This window comes from Gymnogyps californianus, chromosome 16 (genome assembly GCF_018139145.2).
Source record: "Gymnogyps californianus isolate 813 chromosome 16, ASM1813914v2, whole genome shotgun sequence".
Classification (NCBI taxonomy): Eukaryota; Metazoa; Chordata; class Aves; order Accipitriformes; family Cathartidae; genus Gymnogyps; species Gymnogyps californianus.
Genome location: NC_059486.1, coordinates 6,678,515 through 6,698,208, shown reverse-complemented (window position 1 = coordinate 6,698,208; position 19,694 = coordinate 6,678,515). Strand labels below are relative to the sequence as shown.

Genomic DNA, 19,694 nt, shown 5'->3' with positions numbered 1-19,694 from the left:
TAGCATTAAATGCATACTAAGGTTAAGAAGGCTGAGGAGCCAAGCTTTGTCTAAGATTCTTATGTAGTGCCTCTCACCTGTGCAGAGGCAAGAAGCATTGATAGTTCTAGAAAGAAGCAGAAAACCCCAGAGTTTGCATTGGCAAAGGCAGGAGGTACTTGTTTTTGATTCATTACATTGCTTCAGAGTTACTTCATCTGTTATAGTAATAGCCCTCATCAGTAAGTAAAGCCTTGGGGGAATGTGGGCAGGCTGTGAGGTTCATCTCCCAGAAGGGGAGGCAAGTAGCAGTTGCACAAATATCCACTCTGAAATGCCAAGGGCACTGGAAACCCTTACACAGCATCAAAAACTTTTCTGTAACAGAGACATACAATTATTAAGTGATGGAAATGCTCACAGGAATTGCTAGAATGAAGATTTAGCAAGTTCTCTACAGCATTTTAGCATGATTTGTTTGGAATTTCATTCCATATAATTTTTCGATGAGAAAGGAGTCACTAAGGGGGCAGAAGGCTGTCTCCAGCTCTCACCATCATTTCCTGTAGTCAGTGTTCATTTACATGTCAGGGAAGAGTAAGCTCTAGAAAGTGATGGACAGCTGATGTCCATTCTAGATCCAGCAGAAGTCTCCATGCTGGCCATTTCAGGGCCTATAGGGAGAGCACAACCTAGGAACCAAGTTCTTCCATGAATAACATTGCTACCACCCATTCTACTTTTATTTTCCTCCTTCAAAGTATCAAAATACTCTTACAAACAATCATCCAAATCTTAACTGCCCCTCAAAGTGCCCTCAGGCTAATGGAAACATTTTTTCTGCTGCAGAGCGATCTGAAGTGGGAAGCAGAGGCATTCCCCTCCCAAAGTTCTGTAGCAGTTTGCTAAGTGGACTGCAATTGATGAAGATCAACAGGGCTGCAACCTACCTCAATTCACTGATTCCAAATTCCTTGTGAGGAAACAGACATGGAGAACCACTGGCTACACAGGTGTTCATGCCCCCACATACACATTTCATACCTCAGCTCCAGGTGTGAAAGCAGTGGAATTCCCTCCGCTGAACTGTGCTTTGTTGTCTCCACGAACTGATGGTTCTTCCTTTGCTGAGAAGGTCGGTCAGTCTCTCGTGCCTGCACATCATCTCCTTGACTTTGGGGCTTGGGTATGCTGGCTGTCTTTTAGGAATTGAATTCTGCAGGAAGAGGGAACATCTGGAGGCTTTGGTGTCTTTATGCACGGACTGCCCAGAACTGAGAACAGCGTTGCAGTTGCAGTGAAAGAGAGCTAAGTTAGTCCAAATGACTTTGCCTTAACCATGAATTAAGCAGCAAGATGGTCAGTCTATTCCCACAGAAACAACCCTTGAAGCCTTTTCCAACCTGTTTCACCCCAACTGCTCGTCCAAGAAGCCCATGCTTGGCCTGACAGCTGTTTCTTCTCTTCCTCAGCCCTCTTACCTCCATGTTGGCACAGGTTCAGATGTGGAAATCACCATCATCCACGCAAGGGTCCCAGTCCCAGTGTGATCCCTGCTTCCTGGGACAGGTTAACAGCAACTATCAAGATAGCTATCCTGAATCCATGGACATGTTACCTTAGCACTTTCTGAACTATCACTTTCTCCCTGCCCCAAACATCAGTTTGTTGTTTCTCCTGCAACAGCAGGAGTGGGTGAATATTTTGGGATAACATTGCAGACCAAGAAGGGGTATGTTCTACTTTGACAGAACTTCATCTTCTCCTTCCACAGGTGAAAAACACAGGCTGATAATATCTCCCTCTCAACATTTCTAGGCTACTCAGTGCTTTCACTTTCATTCTGGTACATCAAGAATAGCTTTTCTGCAGTAAGAAAAAGCAGCAGTTCAATGCCAGGACAAAGAGGATTTTACATGCAGCCTGATGGAGAGCTGGCTTACATCCGGCACTGAACGATAGCACGTTAGAAGTTACCCTTCATGGAGCTCTCTTCTGTTCTCCCTGCCCATCAACAGCTGTGGGGACTTCCTGACCGGGGTTTACTGAACTGCCGCTCTAAACTCACACTGAGTTCACACTGCCAGCAAACCCAGGTGGGGGAAAAACAAGCAAGTGGCTACTATGGAGGTCATGGATTGAGGGATTATATACTCGTGGCATTGTTGGGATGATTAATTTTGCCCTGAAGCAACCAAAGAGCACGAACTGAATTGCTTATCCCACCTGCAGCTACAGGCGCAAGTCTCATCTCGGGAGCCTGGAGCAGAAGAGCCCCATCCTTGCGCCGCTTAGCGCAGCCGAACACCGAGAGCCGGCGGCCCAGCAAAGCGCCTGCCCCCGCGGCAACGCCACGGAGGCGAACCCGAGGCCCTTCCCCGGCGCTCCGGCCTGCGCCAGGGCACCCTGGCCGCGAACAGCCCCACCGGCGCCCGGGTCCCGCAGGCAGCCTGACTTCAGCCGGCCGGGCCGGGCCGGGCCGGCGCTGCGCTGCGAGCCATGGCCGCCAGGGGGGCGGAGCGGCCGCCCCGGTGCTCGCAGCACTACGGAGGCGCCGGGCTCTGCGGCGGGGCCGCCGCTCGCCGCGGGTGAGCTCCCGGCTGGGGCTGCTCGGCAGCACCGGGGGAGGGGGGGGGATGCGCGGCGGGGCGGCGCGGGCAGAGCTCCGCCGCCGGGGCCAGCATCCCCCCCGGGGCAGCGGAGACCGGGACCGCTGCGCGAGCGGCGGCGGCTGCAGCCGCCCACACCTGGCGGCGGCCCTGGGCACGGGAGCGGGCAGGAGCGGAGGTACGCACCGCCCCGGGGGGGAGCTGGCGGGGCCCCCTCTGCCCCCGCCGCAGCGGGAGGGCAGGGCCTGAGCCGCGCCGCCGGAGGCCGCTCCTTTCCGGTTCTCCCCGGGGCCACGGGTCTGCCGCCCCACGGCCCGCACCCCCCTCCGGCCGCACTGGATGGGGCCGGGGATCGCTGACAGCGAGGCAGCACGGCTGCGGGGCTGCCTCACGTGCTTCGCACCGGTGCCGTTTCACCGGGCACCGCGGGCGAGAGTGCGCAGCAGGGAAAGGAATTTGAACCCCTGACGCACCCTCAGTCCATTAAATCAGCCCATGAAGTCCCTGACCTTTTGCACACTCCGCATCTACAGCAATACAAAGTGCAGGCAGGCCTTTGCCCTCGCAAAGAAAGGGAGGCTCTGGTGCTCTCACTGCAGGAGCAGGCAGGTATGGTGTGAGCCAGGCAGCCACATGCAAATCCAGCTAGTGTGCAAGCTGCGAGACAGCGGCGGGCTTGAGGTGGAGCAGGAGGAGTTAGTCAGGGGCTGAGTCACGATTGGGTTCGCCCCCGTTGAGCCCGTCTTTTCCTGTTTGCCTGTGATCTGCAGACTGCTGATTGTTCCGATTTTCCCTCCTTTACTTTCTTGCTAGGGATGACCTCTCAGGATGCTTCAGGTGAAGCTAATAGTAACTGGAGATGACTTTGGCTATTGTCCTCGGAGAAACCAAGGCATCGTGGACTGTTTCCTGGCTGGTGCGGTATCTAATGTGTCCCTTCTAGTCAACGGAAGTGCTGCAGCAGATGCAGCCAAGCTGGCAAGGAGGTAAGCTACTTTCTTTAGCTCCTTTGTGGACAGCCTCCACAGGCTATCCACAGAAAGCCAAGCCTGTAAAATTTAGTATTTTGTAGCCCCAGTATAAACACTGTATCATAGCCCAGGCTGGTATAAGAAAACTGGATTCCAGGCATATTTACTAAGACTCTTCAGAGTCATAGTAAAACCAGTGACCTGCCAACCATACCCATAATGGCTCTTTCTCTGGTATTAGCCACTGCAGCTTTTTTTCCTCAGGATAAAAAGCCACTTACACAATTTAACTAGTAGAGTTTGGGTTTGTTGGACTTTCCTTTCCCACACTTCTAAAAGATGCACCATCAGAATGAAAGTCCATGCTATATAATCAGACCAAGCTGCTACCCCTAAAACTATTAGATCATAAAAGGAGAAATCTTTAAATCTCATTTAATTTGATGCATTTCAGCCAGGCTGAACGCAGGTTCAGCCAGGTTCATTGCAGAATCAGGGAAAGGTGTGATTCTGCGAGGGCTAAGTTATAAATCTGGGCAGTGGAAAACTTGTTTTTTTCCACCCCAGAAACCTTTTAAAAAAGCGCCTCAATATTTCTATTAATTCTAGGCTTGATAAATCCATTCGTAAAAACTGCATACATCAAGAGAGGGACAATACCTTGTACCTACCACCTTTACTCCTTCACAGACTTTTCAGAGGTTGCTGGCACAGTTGGCTCTGTAGCAAATCAAATGCTATTTGTTGTTCTCATGGACTAGCCCAGCAAATCCTTTAATAGGAAGCATTACTTGTATTTAGAAGGTAAAAGCCAGCTAATGCTTCAGCTCCAGTGCGGGCAGGCACTTGGAAGCAGGAGTATGTCCTGAAAGAGAGAGCAGCAGGGTTGAGAAACAATTTATGAAAGCAGAAAAGGAAAGGAGCTGTACTGGTACTAGAAGAACTGAGAGACCTTAGGCTTCAAATACAGCTGCTGCAGAGGACAGTTTCATGAGAGTCATGCTGCCCTTGTTCTCCTTGAGCATCTCTCCCCAATTTGGCTGGGATTTTAGGGGTACTTGGAAATTGCTTGCAGCTTGTAGTTTCTTTGGTGTTGGGTGGTGCAGGTAAGCCAGGGTGTGGTGTTAGTGGCAAACTGGTCTTTGTTAAAAGGGTTAGAGATTACACGCAAACATTGAGAGAGGAACTGCCTCTAGCATGATAAGGGGAGAGGCAGAAGGACACAACACTGTTGAGATGCCTAAAATCCTGTTAGTAAATGAAACAAATGAAATGTAAAACACAGAGATAAAGCCAGCACTTCTCTCAGACACAGAGGCACCATGAAACCCTTTAAGCCCCAATGCTCTGGTAATGTTGTCAGCTATTTTAGCAGTGGTCTTTAGCAGGCTTTTAAATATAGAATCCACCTGGCCTCATTTCCATAGCCAGAAAGTAGGCCATGTAATCAGAGGTTTAAAAAGCATCTTTGAATCCAGGTCATGACACTTGTGCTGACAGCTGATACGGGTGTGAAAAGCCAGGTTGGAGGGCAGGTGACAGCAGAAGCTGCAACCTGCTGCTACAATTACATTCTTTTTGGGGGTAGTTTTGAATTGTAAATGTGAAATGGATTTATATCTATTTCTGAGCATATAAGCAGGGTGACTTTGGGAACATCTGTCAGCACTGAAGATCAACAGCCCAGGTTCTGCAGTTCCTCATTTGTGTAACTCTCTGCAGCTGTATTCAGGCCTACCCACACATGGGGGAAGCATTTGCAGGTTTGGGGAAAAGGGTTGGTCATGTTCTAATGCAAGCCCCACTTCAGGTGCTGCTAGTACACATGCACTTAACTGGCACCTGTGCATGTAAACAAACTCTTGTGTCACTCCTAAGATATTTGTTCCTCTATGGCAAAGGTTCACGCAAACTCTTTTTAGACATGGATATCTAATAGGTCAGACTTACTAGAAATGTCATTGAATCCCCCTCATCTTGTGGTGCAAAAATGGGAAAGTATCACTGTTGCTTGACTGCCTTGCCACTGTTATTCCCTCTTCCCCCTGCTTGGTGTTGTCTCCCATCCTACTGCGAATATTGAGGCTTTGCAACATTTTGTGGTTTATGGGATGAAAGTCTGCCCTGTTTTTTTCTCCTCATGTTTGTCTTCCCCCACCGACACCCAACTAAGCAAGTGCTATATATATACACACATGCATATACGCTTAACTCCATAGCAGACACTTCAGCCTTGACCAGTGGTGTAAGCAGGGAGACTGGACCTACCTCCAGCTGAGAGAAGAGGCTTGAAGCAAGTAGCTTGTTGTTTCCTGTGGTGCATTCCAGTGTCGTGGGATTTGGTCTTTTGCGCACATGGTGCCAGGATTGTCAGAGTGCTGGACTGTTTCTACGGCTTGTGGAGATTATCTGGGTGGTTCTTGATTAACTGTCTATGACATGGTTGCTCGTCACTGCAGGTCTTGAGCTCTCTCCCCTCACCCGTTTTCAGTTAATTGGACATAGGCAAAGCTAATTAGTAACAAGACAACTTTTCTTGCAGGATAGTCCTTCTTAAGCACCTCATGCTGCCCTGCAATGTTAGGACTCAGCATGCTTCAGAAAGGAACACAGTTCCTCTGGAATGTCATTCTTCCTTTCATTTTCACAATAATTCTGTAGGCTTCTAGGTATACCATCTTGCCCTGTGTGTTTTGATTAGAAGCCTTGGCAGAAATGTGATGGTAGTCAGCAGATCTTTGTACCAGCTCTAACACAAACGAATTGCAAAACAGCAGAACCAAGCAGTAAATAATACACCTTGCCTAACATCTAGGTTCTGGATCTTGGGCTTTTCTCATTCAGTATCACAACTGGGCTAAAAGAAGGGACCCACTCACTTCAGGCAAAAGAGAAACTTCAGCAGAGGCCTGATTCATCACCAAATGACAAACCTATTGATAGCAACTGCTAGAGCAGTACATAACCAGAACAGCAGGCGGGAGAACAGACTTCCATTGTGGGTTTTTTTTTTTTCAGTAACTTGAAACTTTTCTCTTTATAGGGCATAGACTGACTGCAACTTCCTGGTTATCCATATAATATAATCTCGGTTTTCTACGTATCAGGCCCCACCTTGAAGTCAGCCAGTCTTCCTGGTGATTATTCCAGAGCCTTTCCCAGAGAGTGGAAGGGTTATTTTGTTACCTGAAATTAATAGGTCCCTTCATTTTTCCTTAGAAATATGGAGATAGCAGAAATAGAGAAACCTAAGATGGTTTGCTGCTATATTTTTCCCCCTTTTATCAATCAGCTCAGTTGTGACGGTGTATTAGGACCCTTTTCCAGGTGATTATATCCAAATACTTGATGAAGACTGACATATTTTAAACACAACCTCAGCCTTCCTGTTTTTTTTGCAGTTTAAATGCTGAACATCAGCTACACAAAAGCTGAAGCCCCCGCAACATCTGGGTACATTTAATAGGAGAATCTAACATAACCACATTTAATTGCTGTCTACGTTTTCACTTCCTTTCCCATCAACACTAATTGCAAAATGTGTATGTAAATTGTGACTTAATTCTGACCCTCCCAGTCAACATCTGACTAATCTAGAAGTCTCTCATGCTTTCTCATCACCCTTTTATCTGTCAGTTAATCACATAGCAGACAGTTCCACTGCTGAACTGTGTTTGGATTAGGGGTGGGGCCCAATCTGAGGCCTTAAACTAGAATCCTAGATCATATTAACTTTGCTGGCAACAGCACTTTTTGCTGATGTAAGGTCACAGACATAGGAGCTTCAGCTGATACAAAGATGTAATTAAAAGGAAAGTCACATCCCTAAGCTATGTTACAGTACCGGTTTTTAAGACTGCAGAGGCTTTGGAGTGTTTCTTCCAGCAGAAATAAGTCCTTAGCAGTAATGGAGCAAGACAAGATGCTATTTGATGAAAGACAGTTAGATCTTGCAGTTTGCTGAAGGATGAAAGTGGGGGAAAAAAAAAAAGTATGCAAATGCCAACATGGAGAAACTAAGAGGTGTACTTTTTCACACAAAGCAGGGCCTTGCTTTGTCTGGCTTCAGACACTTGGATGTTTACTGAAGCAGGATGTCTAGATACAGATATTTACATGAGGCTCTTAATTGCGTCACACTTGGGCTGAAACCTGATGAACCAGTAATTTCCCAGATAAGGATACAAACAGGATGCTGAAGGTGGGATCTATTTACCCATGAAGGAAAAGAGTAAGTGCCATGCTTATGCCAGAGCATGCAGCCTTCAGCAAGACAACTGGGACTGTGCTCGGTGAATCACATAATTCCCACAGCCACTGCAACTGCTCCCAGGAATGCAGGCACTGCACAGAGTCCATGCCGTGGCCAGGCAGGACCCAAGGCACTGTTACTCATCCACCAAGCTCAGAAATGTGCAAAGCTGGTGGGCAATTTAAAGAGTGACTCAGTATAGTAACAGTCTCCAGGGGCCCTTTACTGCTAAGGATATGAATGAACAGGGATTGCAACTGCACAAAAGCCCATTGCCTCAGCAGAGAGGTTTGTTCAGAGCGCTCATGTGGCAAAACAACTACTTGAAAAGGAAGCAGTTTAGCTGATTGTATTTCCTCTCTCTATTTGATAACTGGGCTGGGCTTGCTGACTCGGAAATCTTTCCAGACTGAATTCCTTGTTAGCCCTTGTAGCATTTCTTGTAAGGGTATCTCCTTCCCCCCCCCCGGGGGGATGCTGAGCAGAGAACCACAGAGCCAGGCTGGCTTTAACAGCCAACTTTCTCTCAGGGAAACAGCTCACTAATGGACTAACCTTAGTGGCTGCAGAAGCTACTGGCCTGAACCTCTTCTCAACAAGCTCACAGACAGCCCAGTCTAAGGCTCCTTATGGTATAGGAGCACACACTTGTAGACACTGTCCTTTGGCTTTATCAGGAGTGAACTGAATCCTTGTGCTAAATCCTGCTTCACGTCTGTGCATTCTCCAGGTCAGTGGGACAGACTTGCAAACACCTAGACATGGACGTCTCTGAACAGATTGTGGAAGGGTCATTGCTGCTTAAAACAACCACCGAAATGAGTTGAGAGGCACCAAGCAGATTCCTCAGCATCATTTTGTTTTGGCAATGGTAGCTGTTACTGCAGCGCTTTTATTGCAGAAACTAAACTGTTGCTTGAAGCTCAATGCCAATCCTTTTACTTTGAATCTTGGGTGGAGCAATTAGCAGTTAGACTTGACTGGCAATGACCAGCAGGGCTCACCCTGTCCCATCTATAAAGGACTTAGGCAGAGGAGTGGGTATGAGGCCAAACCCACAACAGCTGAGTTCTGTTCCCAGTGTGGCATCACATGCTGTATAAGCTGCTTGAGCTGCTGGTCTCTGCTTCAGTATTTCAGCCAATTAAAGTCTTTGAAAAGATGTGGGCAACTATAAAGTATGTTTGTGCAGCAGAAACAATCATATGCCCGCTGAAAAAGGGGCCCTTCCAGGCTAGTCCCATAACTTGACTTTTCTCCCTGCCTTTTTTACAATATAGCATGCCTTGGCATTGCTCTTTGGTTGCGGAAGCTACATTTCAGTGGTGAGCGGCACTCAGGAGCAGGAGTTAGTCCAGTGTGTGTAGCAGTCAGTGGGAAAAAAGCCTGTTGGTTCAGTCTTAAAACCCAAGCCTCTGGTCAGGACAGAGCATGATTGGAGCCCTGTCTCTCAACGTATAGCCCAGCTAATTACTATAACGCTCTAAGTTTTGCTCTTGTTTTCATCTCATTGCACTTAGGACTTCAGCTACTCATGCACTGTCAGGACTATCAGGAATGAACACTGGGCAGCAGGACATTTGGTGCTGAAGAGGAGCATCATCTGGCTCATTGCATCCAGAGGAAACACGCATATTTAGGAACAGGAAAACAGTAGCTAGCAGCAGAACCCTGCTGTGCCTGCTGCGTTGTCCTCCTTCCCATATCCTTACAGCTTTCCTAGCATGCCTGCTTCTGTGCATCTCCCACAGATGAACGTTTCTGAACAAGTTTCTCACGTGCTGCATTTTGAGTTTTGGTTTCAGTCCCTGTATCCCAGAGCCATTAAACACTAGCAGTTCCTCTTTAGATGCCTCAGCATGGGCAGTCTGTCAAACCAGCCAGGACTAACTCTAAGAGAAAACTATTAAGATATTCAGCTGGTGTTAGCCAAAGCTCCAAAACATGCACTAATGTTACAGTCAGAGTCTCCCATTACAGCGAGAACAAGGCCAGCTCTCTCTGCACTTCCACATTCTGCACATTCCCCAGCTCTGGGGCTGGTTTCAGCTCAGGCGGAGGAGCGGCTCTAACGTTACACAGTGCAGTGCTTGGCTCCTTGGTGTCCCACACCTGTCAGAGGGGCTTGCCTTTTCCTGGAAATAGCTTCCCTCACAGCATTTGAGGGATTGCACAATTGGAGGTAGTTCATTTGATGCTCCTGGGAGACAATACTGACAGGCTCAGCTGTTCATTTCTTGCCCTCCCACAACACATGAGAAGGAGAGAGCTCAACAAAAAAAGTCTTCCATCTGCTGATTCATGGTAACACATGAATCCTTTTTCTTGCAGACAACAGTGGCTGTGGTACAAATAATGCTGTCAGCTGATGCAGTCAGAGCTTCCCAGAGACATGATAAAGAATCTGTGGTGGATTTCTAAAAAAAACCAAAACAAAACCACAGGCTCCCCCTCTGCCTTTGGGCTCACGCAGGGTACACAGCAGATCACAGGATGGAGGGGAAGCCCTCCTGCCACAGCACCCCTTCTGCACTGTAGCTGCCTCCTGCCCTGCCATCAGCTTACTGCTTAAGGGCCCCTACTCCCAATGACATCATCTTCCAGTTCTTGTATTAGCAAGGAGTTAGTGTGCACATCATGTGCTCAGGCCCCATGTATGAAAACCAGATGAACATTTATCATCAATTATACAATCAGGCTGTGCTGCAGAGAAATCACCAAATCAGCAAAGCCAGAGGGGACCTTTCTCTCCACAAGCTGTTTTCCTCCGTTAAGCAAACATTCAAGCTCCCTAATCACACAGTGGACTGGGAAGACAGGGACTCATTTTGTTTCACAGAGCTGTCCATACAACTTGACTCACAATATCTTTGTCTTTGAGAAGGAGCAGTATCTAGCAACAGACTACACCATCCACCTGGAGCACAAGACATGGAGGGGGCCAGGAAAAAAAGACTTTCAGTCCTGCAGGGACCAAAGCCTTAGGACCTGAAGGAGCTAAATGACTGACTTGGCCCAATCCATCCACGATCCTTCTGTCTCCAGTAACTTGGTGCTTCACTAGTCAGCTTCAGGGCAGCAGACAGAAGGGGGAAGATCTGTTTCTTGCACACTTTGCCTAAATGGAGATTGCTTTTGTTTTCCTCCTTGTGGTACAAGGGCTGTAACAGGGACAGACCATGCTCAGTTTTAGCAGCTCCATACAGAAGTTCCAGGAAGGATTTAAAGCATCACAGATTCGTTGCCTTGAAATTAACTCTGCACCATGACTCAGAGTGGGCAGCACAGAAGGAACATTGCAGTTCTGTCATTTACTTACTGGGTCAGCCAGAGGCCAGGGGTTGTGTCGGAAAAAGTTTCAAAGCATTATTTTGGCCACTGATTCTGAGGATTTCCAGAAGTGCTAATGAAAGTCAGCACAAATCTGAGCACTCACAGGTCCTGTTTTTATTGTAGGGGAATCCACAGCACATTCCAAGAAGGAAACACCATCACTCTGCAAAGCCCTGTGGCTGAGAGGAGCTCTGCAGATACACTAGCTCCATAGTTTGTTTCTTTTTTTTTTTTTTTTAAATGTTGCAGAGTGCAACTAGTTAATAAATTGTACCCTTGTGATTCCTTAGGAAGGCTCTACACTTACACTGCTGACCTCCCTGCAATCCTTTGTCTGTGCCAGAGAGATGCTACTCTGTACAGCTTAGCCTTGTCACTCAGTGAGCGATCACCTGCACCAGTAGACAGAAACCTGGCCACTGTAGGCAATTTCAGCTGCAGCCTCTTGGACCAGGAAACCCTTAATCTCAGACAGTATTTACACTTGTAGCCTATGCTGTTGCCATAACAGCTGCCTTGGGCACTGTTTATATATGACTGGATTCTACTTCAGGGCAGCGTTAGAAGTTGTCGAGTAAAACTCAAATGTCTCATAAATGTAGCATCTTTAATAGGGTGAATAACTCAAGGGAATACCTAGCAAGGGCTAATGAAGTGCTGTCGAAAAGGGTTGCAAGGTCCAGATTTTTCTGTTAGTCACTAGTGACTGCAGGACAGTTAGTAGTAGCATGCAGTTATAGCATTTTAATGCAGTTACAACATTTAGCTTGAGATACCTCATGGCTGCTCTCTCCACATGAGTCAGGGTGGGAACAGAGTTGGGGGAGTCTCACAGACTGGCCCTTGGCAGACTGCCCAGGGTTGTTACCTGGAGATACTCTGCTCTGATGAGTGTCGTTCTGCTTTCCTTTCTACAAGAGCAGAGATACAAAGATGTACCCCACTGAGTACAGCATCACTTTCTAGATCAGTCTAGATCTTTCACTGAAATCTCCCCCTTTGGCCACAGTAAGGGAGGTAGAGATGCAAAGCTTAACAGATATTTCATTCCTGCTACAGATACAACATCCCCATAGGCCTGCATGCCAACCTCTCCGAGGGCTCTCCTGTATGTGAGGTGCTCAAGACAAACTCTTCTCTGCTCAACCAAGAAGGATTCTTCCATGGCAAAATGGGATTCCGAACAGCTCTATCAAAAGGTCTCCTGAATATGTCAGAGGTAGGAGGAAACCACATACAACTTACTTTCCTGATACATATCAGCCTGCACTTGTCCCAGCACATAACGGCTGAAGATCTTTCCCAGGTCCCAGCTGCGAGTAAGCTTAGAGATGAATCTTGACTGTGTTGCCTGGGCAGCTAGAGCTGGCTTTCTGGGTCCTGGGCCCAATTCTGCCAAAGGCTCTGCAGCCTTTGAGAACTCATTCCTCCCTGCTTCAGTGCCTGCATACACTAATGTCCTGTTAACTACTTATCTGAGGGGGCAGAAGAGGCATTGGAACAGGTATTTACAAAGAACCTAGAGATCAGTAAAGGGAAAATGCCAGAGAAGTGCTAAGTAGGCAGTAGGCTTTTCATCACCTTGTGAGAGGCTTTTGTTCGCCAGGGAGATGGCTGGTTTTGCCCCATGAGCAAGGATGAATGTGTTCAGGTGATCAAAACTGCCTATGGGATATGAGCACCCATTTCCCCATTCATTTGAAAAGGAAATGGATATTCAAATATTCTGTGTATTTTAGAAAATCCCAGTATCAGCACCATCCACATAACGAGTACCATAAGGAGACCCACGCCTAGGGGAGGTTCTGGGCAACCCAGCAGCATTGCATCTCCATATATACATCATAGCACTTTGTGCCTCCCAGGGCCAGGTCCCGAGTGCTGGCCAGCAAGGTCTCCAGCAGCCCCCTTGCACTCTCCTGATCTCAGCCTGCTGACAGGTCTCGCTCTGACCCTTCTCTGCTGCACAGGTGAAGCAGGAGCTAAAGGCCCAGGTGGAGCTGTTCCATGAGCTGACAGGTCACCTGCCTCCTCACATGGATGGGCACCAGCACATCCACGTCCTCCCAGGTAAGACGGGAGTCCTCTTCTTCCCAGCGCCGAGTGGGTGAGAGAGTTGGAGAGTCAGCTCAGAGGGGGCTCCCTGTTTGGGCAATAAACCTCACTGTAAGATACTTGCTCTACAATTGCAGTTTGAATGTTCCCACCTGGGCCCTGGGGAGACAGTCCTGCCCTGGCCCAAACTGGCTGCTTGGTGACCTGGGTCTTCCCGTAGCAGTGCAAGGGGATTAATGGCACAAATGGCCCAGGTTACACCTTTTCCTCCAAGGACTGATAATTCACCTCAGCATCCTAATTCCATGCTCCCGCCCACATCGAAGGAGGCAGACCAGGGCCAGCAGCAGACTGGCCAGTTTAAACTGGAATGCTTGAGTTTGCAAAAGCTGTAGCTCTTTCAGGTGCTGCAAGAACTCCATCCTGTCAGTTGTGTTTCCACACCAATCTCTGTCTGCAGGTCTCAGCATGCTTTACAGAGATAAGCAAGTATCTTTTGTCCCTGTTTTGCAGATAAGGTCATTGTGGTACAGAGATGGAAAACTGAGTGAGCAAAAAAATCCAGATTTCCCCACTCCAGCACTCAGCTGCCTCTGGATGACATTGCTCTTGGCAATTTACCCTCACAACAAATCTGGCTGTGCAGGGGCTTGATGAAGAACTTGTTCCTGACAGTGCAGTCACCGCTGGTGCACTCTAGGACCTGAGTCACTAACTTAGAAGGGGTTGCCGGACTAAATGCTCAGTGCTGAAGGGAAGACAAGGCACCTGTAGTAGATGTTGAGGGAGTAATGTTTCCAGTATAGAAGAGGACTCCCATCCAGATAAAGAAAACCATTTCAGCAGAAGATAAACCAAACAGGATTGTATTTTCTTAAACATGGAAAGGAAAGATGCCTCTGTGCTAACAGCTTGCAGGGGACATGATGAGCTGGTTATCCGATTCCTGACTATAGTGTCTCTGTTTTTACTTACAGAGGTCAGGCACGTATTTGCAGAGGTGTTAGAGGAATATGGGATTAAGTACACACGTGTCCCAATAGAGCCAGGCCTTCATAAGTGTGACTGGATTCCACCATCCCTGATGGACTTTTATCTGGGAGTAGAAGAAGATTCTTTTAACACAGTGGATGTGTTTACAAGGCATGGAATAAGGTAAGACAGGCATTATTCATCGTTCTTGTAGTAAAGCTTTAAGATCTTATCAGTTCCTGATAGCATCTTTTCAGAATGGAACACCACCTTTCTCTTTCCACTTCAGGGCTTACAGGAAGGTTCAGGAAGAGTACAAAAGTGCTGGGGGCACCAGGGCTTAGTAAGAAGTTTTGTTTTAACAGCAATGACTCACTTCTCACCTGAAAGGCTTTGTTCTTTTCAGGGTATGTTTCCCAGCCTTTCTAGTGAAGCTGCATTAGCCTGGCATCTGGGACGGTAGGAGGCTCAAGTGCTGTATCAACACTGGAATTTCAAAAGTATGATCTAGGGAAAGTTTTCAAGAAATAACTTTTCATCTCCCTGGAATAGTGGAAAAGGGTTTTAAGCAGCAGAAAAGAGACTAATTAGAAACAAGTGTTTGTTGTTAAGGGGAGGCAAGAAGCTCAGAGAGGTTGCAGTGCCACAGCAGGTGACCACTGCTCTAAGCAAACAGTCTTGTCAGTATTCTGCATCTCAGGGGCCAAACCCAAAAAGCTCAGCCCTTCCCCCAATAACATACTTCTCTTAAAGGCTTACACATGTTTTATGGATTAAAGACATTTCATTTGAGACCCTTGCAGTCACCTGTCCTTTGGGGCAGATTTCATTACTTGCTCAGTCTACTGAAAAAGTTCTTTTCTTGGATTTTTTTTTTTTTGTATCAATTGTTCTGAACCCTAGCAGCCAGCTGGCACTTCACCGTGCTCTTTCCAGCCAGAGCACATGGACTGTACTCGAGCAGCCCATTTCTGAGGGTGAGAAGGGCACAGCAACTCACACAGCAGTTCATCAGGAGAGAGTAACCCTCCTTTTAGGGCAGTTTTGCAACAGGGACAGTGCAGGGGAGTTTAGAGGAAACCCTGCACGCTCCAGGGCTCCCCGCGCTACCGAAGGGACAGGGGTGGTGTCGGTCTACCTCCGAGAAGCTGCAGCTCCGGCGATCCACCTCTCCAGGGGCACAGGGAGGAACTGGCGGGGCCCCTACCGGGACCTGCGCGTTTATACCCGCCGCGGCACCGCCCCGCCGGGCCCGCAGCTGCGGCCGCCCCCGCTCGGACACGCTCCGCGCTCCACCCTCGTCTCCTGGCGTCGGGGGAAGGCGAGGAGGGACGAACTCGTACAAAAGAAACATGTAACAGGAGGAAACGCAGGAAAACGAGAAGAGCGCGGTCAGCTGAAGTCACAGGGAACCCAACTCTGCAACTCAATTTCAGCATCTGTGCAAAGAGGTACCGCGCTGAGCCCCGGAGGTCAGTTTGTGACACTGGAGAGCACAAGACTGTGCTTACTGCACAGCAATGAGGCGTTAGCAAGTTTAGTCAGTTTACGGTTAAAAAAAGTGAAACTTTTTTCTCCTAAGTCCTGCAAACTCTTCTCAAGAAGAGCCAAGTGTTCAGCTGGGCTCTTCCTTGATCATGCAGGTAAAGACTCCAGCCTTGGTTTCTTCCAAAAACATTCTCATTCTGCCCTCGCATACACTTGCACAGCCTTCCTGGGCTTGTACGCACCACACTAGAAGAACTGAGGTTTGTAGCCAGACTTGATTCAAGAATTGCATTGAAGCTACATAAGAAATGGCCTCTAGCTGGTGTCCTCTTAGCTGTGTGGTCTTTAGTAGTAACATTTCGTCCAGTGTTGTCTTTATTATGGCTCTTTGATACATTCTAGCAGAACGCTTTGTTAGCAGGGTGGTTTCCATTTTATTTCAGCCACTTTTTTTGTTTCCACTTAGCCGAGGGTTATTATCTAGAAATGGTTATTATTCAAGTTTTAATTGGCCTAGCAATAGTAACTTATTTTGGTAGCGTGGCATTTCTCAGTTTAGCTCTGCTCTTCCCTTTTGTGCCAACAAAATGCACCTGTAAGCTCACAGATGCCAAACAACCCTTGTGCTGTGACACAGTACATGTAAATGCAGTAATAATAGCAGTACTGGTACTGGGGCTTTGCTGGGACTTTCTGTCAGACTGAAGAACTGCTGCTTTAAATAGTATCCTGGTTTCAGTAAGGAAAGAAAAAGCATTACTGGCCTGTAGTTCTGGTTTTACTTTTGTTTATAGTTAAAAGTTTTAAAATCCGCTCCCCCAGCTATCTTAAGTTTTAGGTAAATTTTGCTTCCTAATCCACTGGACGTAACACGCTCTTTTCTGACTAGCTCGTTAGCATTAATAGCAGTGTTCCCTCCTCTGGCTACAGGTGGCCAGACATTTACATAGGTTTGAGCACCATGGGCAAGAACATGTCTGTCAGTAACATCTGGAGCGCCATCGACACTGCCATCGTGGAGTTCACGTCCAAGGCGCCCTTGCCTGCACGCCCGACGCCACAGAGCAGGACAATAGCGATTGAGCTGATGGTGCACCCAGGGTACCCAAGTGTCCCACCCGTCGGTGGCTGTGGGGAAGGACCAGATGATTTCTCACAGTCCTGGGAGCGCCTCCATGAACTCCAGACATTAATTAAGCCAGAGCTGCAGAGCCATTACAAAACCAGGAACATTCAGCTTTGTTCATTCAAAGATCTTTAAGTAAACAAGCACACGGACATACATACATTTATTCAGACTCTGAAGACAGGCAGTTGCTCATGTCCCGAGAGGCCAGACCACTGTTACCAGTGTAATACCTCCTGGTACAGCTGACAGGAGCTGCGAACAGCCCGGGAATGGCATTAGGATGTTCATGGAAGAGCAACACCCTGTGAGCAGCTACAGGCAGTACCCCAGAGCCCTGACGGGCAGTTTTTAGGCCACAGCATCTGCTCTGAATGTGACAAACCTCTTCCGCGTCACCCACTCGCACGCCATTCCAGCGCAGCACGGCAGCCACGCCCAGCCCTCCTCCCAGGGCTCTGTTCCTGCCAACGTGATGGTGAGCAGCACGAAAACACGGTTTGCTGCGAGACCAAGGAGCACACTAGCACCCCGAGGGTTCTGGTCTCTCTTTCTGGACTTAACTGCAAAAAAAGAAACATGCTAGGGAGCAAATGCTGCTTTGGAGCAACTGCTCGGTGTAGGTTGCCCACAGGAGGCCTGGTAACCTTCAGCATTTCGTTTTCTTAAAGCACTCAAGTCGTGGTCCCTTCCCCTCCGCTCATACCTGCTCATCGATGGCGAGGGGCACAGGGGCACGGTACCTTCAGAGTGTTTCTCTGGTCAGAGCAGTCAGATCACGGGTTTAGCATGGTGGTGTGTGCAGCCATACTCCATGTACAGCCTCAGCCAGCAGTAATTACGGCTCTTCCTATTTACGTTGCCTCTTGGCATTGAGCCACCACAGGAAAGTACCATCAGCCACAGCCCTTTCAGAGAGGCTTTTCTTTCTTTTTTTTTTTTTTGGATGACTTCGCAAGAACAGCAACTGTTGACCCATCTGCTATTTCAGTAACTGCTGCATACGAGAGCTCACCAGCAACTGTTCCTGCACTGCCTACTGCCTCTCATGAAAAACACGCGGGATGGCTGTGTACCAACTATGAGCAAGTTTTCAAGTGGAGAAGGTCCTTGTATTTGTCCATTTTTACTCCTGTCATCAAAGCCTTTGAACTTCAACAAGCCCTAGTAATACCGATACGTTTACCTGCGTTCTTAACTGTAGCCCTATCACTCACGTATAACTTTCACATGGGAAAAAAATATTGTAGATTGTTTATGCTCATTTTCTGCGCAGAAGTGATCTATTTAACGTACTTGTTTTTGGTTAACCATTTTTTTTAATATTAAAAATTTCAATATGATCATGATTCTTTTAAGTGAAAAATAAACTCAGGCCTTTTCTATTGTAAAGCTTCAGGAGGCTCTTGGTTTTAGTTCTAGCTAGAGAGCAAACTAAACCCACTCACCTATCTGCTCCTACTGCGACTGCCTGCGGAGTGCTGAAAGGACGTCTCTTTCTGTCGTTAATGGGAACCATCTGACCTTCCCTATAAAACATCTGAGGAAGCTTTTGTTCTGTACAAACGTGAAAAACAACATCAAGGATGCTTTAGAAAATATTTTTCCAGGTTCTTTCCTAAATTATTGTCACAGAATTAATTTGATGCGTGACAAGTTTGTTTTTAAAAAACCCCATCCACTGTACTGTGCAAGTGCGTACACCACACAGCCGAGTCAGGTGAGAGCAGTAGTTACCTTTTGGAATGACTCCACTTCTGAAGCTTGTCCCATCGGTGTTTGACGGCAAAGTTCCTGCTACGTGATAACAGAGAATAAAAAACCCCAAGAGATACCAGACCCGCAGAAAGCAGCTGAAGTTCCAGAGCACAGTTAGACATGTGAGTGCCATCTAGTGACTGATGATTTTATTCACATGCAGGGATAAGCCTGACAGCAACACCGGTTATTTAATACCGGATCTCAGCTTTTTATGTAATGGGACCGTATTTTGATGGATATTTTTTAACCTTATTTTTAGTATTTAAATTGCTCCATATTCTAACCGATGAATTTGCTGTGATCACAACCATCAGGACGTTACACACCTGCTGGCTGTTGTATGCCTTTTCTGCCAGCTGGACACTGAAAACACGGCGGCAGTCTTACCTGAGTTAGTTCGGTATTGCGAACAAAAAAATCTATTTTGGAAATTTCATATTTTTAAATGGACAGCATTAAATCCCAAATCTTCTTTTAAATGCAAGGGGGGTTTAAATGGAGAAATGAATAAAGAACTACTAAAAGACTTCTAAATAGGGAACCTTCCAATTGCGTAAAACGTACAGAGATAAGGAAGTTTCTCAGTGGTTCTATGAAAGTTTTGAAGACAACACTGAGTTCAAATTAAGAACACATTCAGACCACTACCTACGAATGTCATTGTACCAGGATACTTAAGTAGTCTAAACCCCAAATCTCTCTGAAAATAAAACCATGCCACAAAGCCTTTGAGAGCAATTTTTATTAGGGTAGCAGAATGGAATTGCAGAAAGCCTATACCAGTACTCCTGGGTGTAGTTTCACCAGTACGCTGTTTTTATTTTGGATATTAAACTGCACGTTTAGAATTCAGCATGGCTTAGGGAACCAGAGAGAACAAGAGCTTGATTTCCTGAGTTAACATAGGACTTCATACTTGGACTTTTTTCTCCTCAGACTTCAACCATACAGTACAGTATTTGATCTCTCTCTTTTTTCAGAGGGCTGCCTACAAACAAAAGCCGTCACTTAGGTTACACATCTCGTAGCTTGGAAATTGAACTATGAAGAACACACCAAGAGAACTGATAGCAATATCTGTCTTCTATGTGACCTTTGCAGATGAAATCGGAATAGCTGGTATAGCGCTGCTGTAGGCCTGTGTGAAT

General features: G+C 47.2%; 1 protein-coding gene across 1 annotated transcript; it reads left to right on the top strand.

Moving 5' to 3' along the window:
- Window positions 1–2,715: 2,715 nt before the first annotated feature.
- On the top strand, window positions 2,716–17,699 carry YDJC (YdjC chitooligosaccharide deacetylase homolog). Its single transcript, XM_050906680.1, has 6 exons — window positions 2,716–2,766; window positions 3,402–3,574; window positions 12,204–12,363; window positions 13,115–13,214; window positions 14,177–14,354; window positions 16,590–17,699. Exons 2-6 carry the CDS (start codon window positions 3,417–3,419, stop codon window positions 16,918–16,920), a joined length of 927 nt encoding a protein of 308 aa, XP_050762637.1. The 5' UTR covers window positions 2,716–2,766; window positions 3,402–3,416; the 3' UTR covers window positions 16,921–17,699.
- Window positions 17,700–19,694: the final 1,995 nt, after the last annotated feature.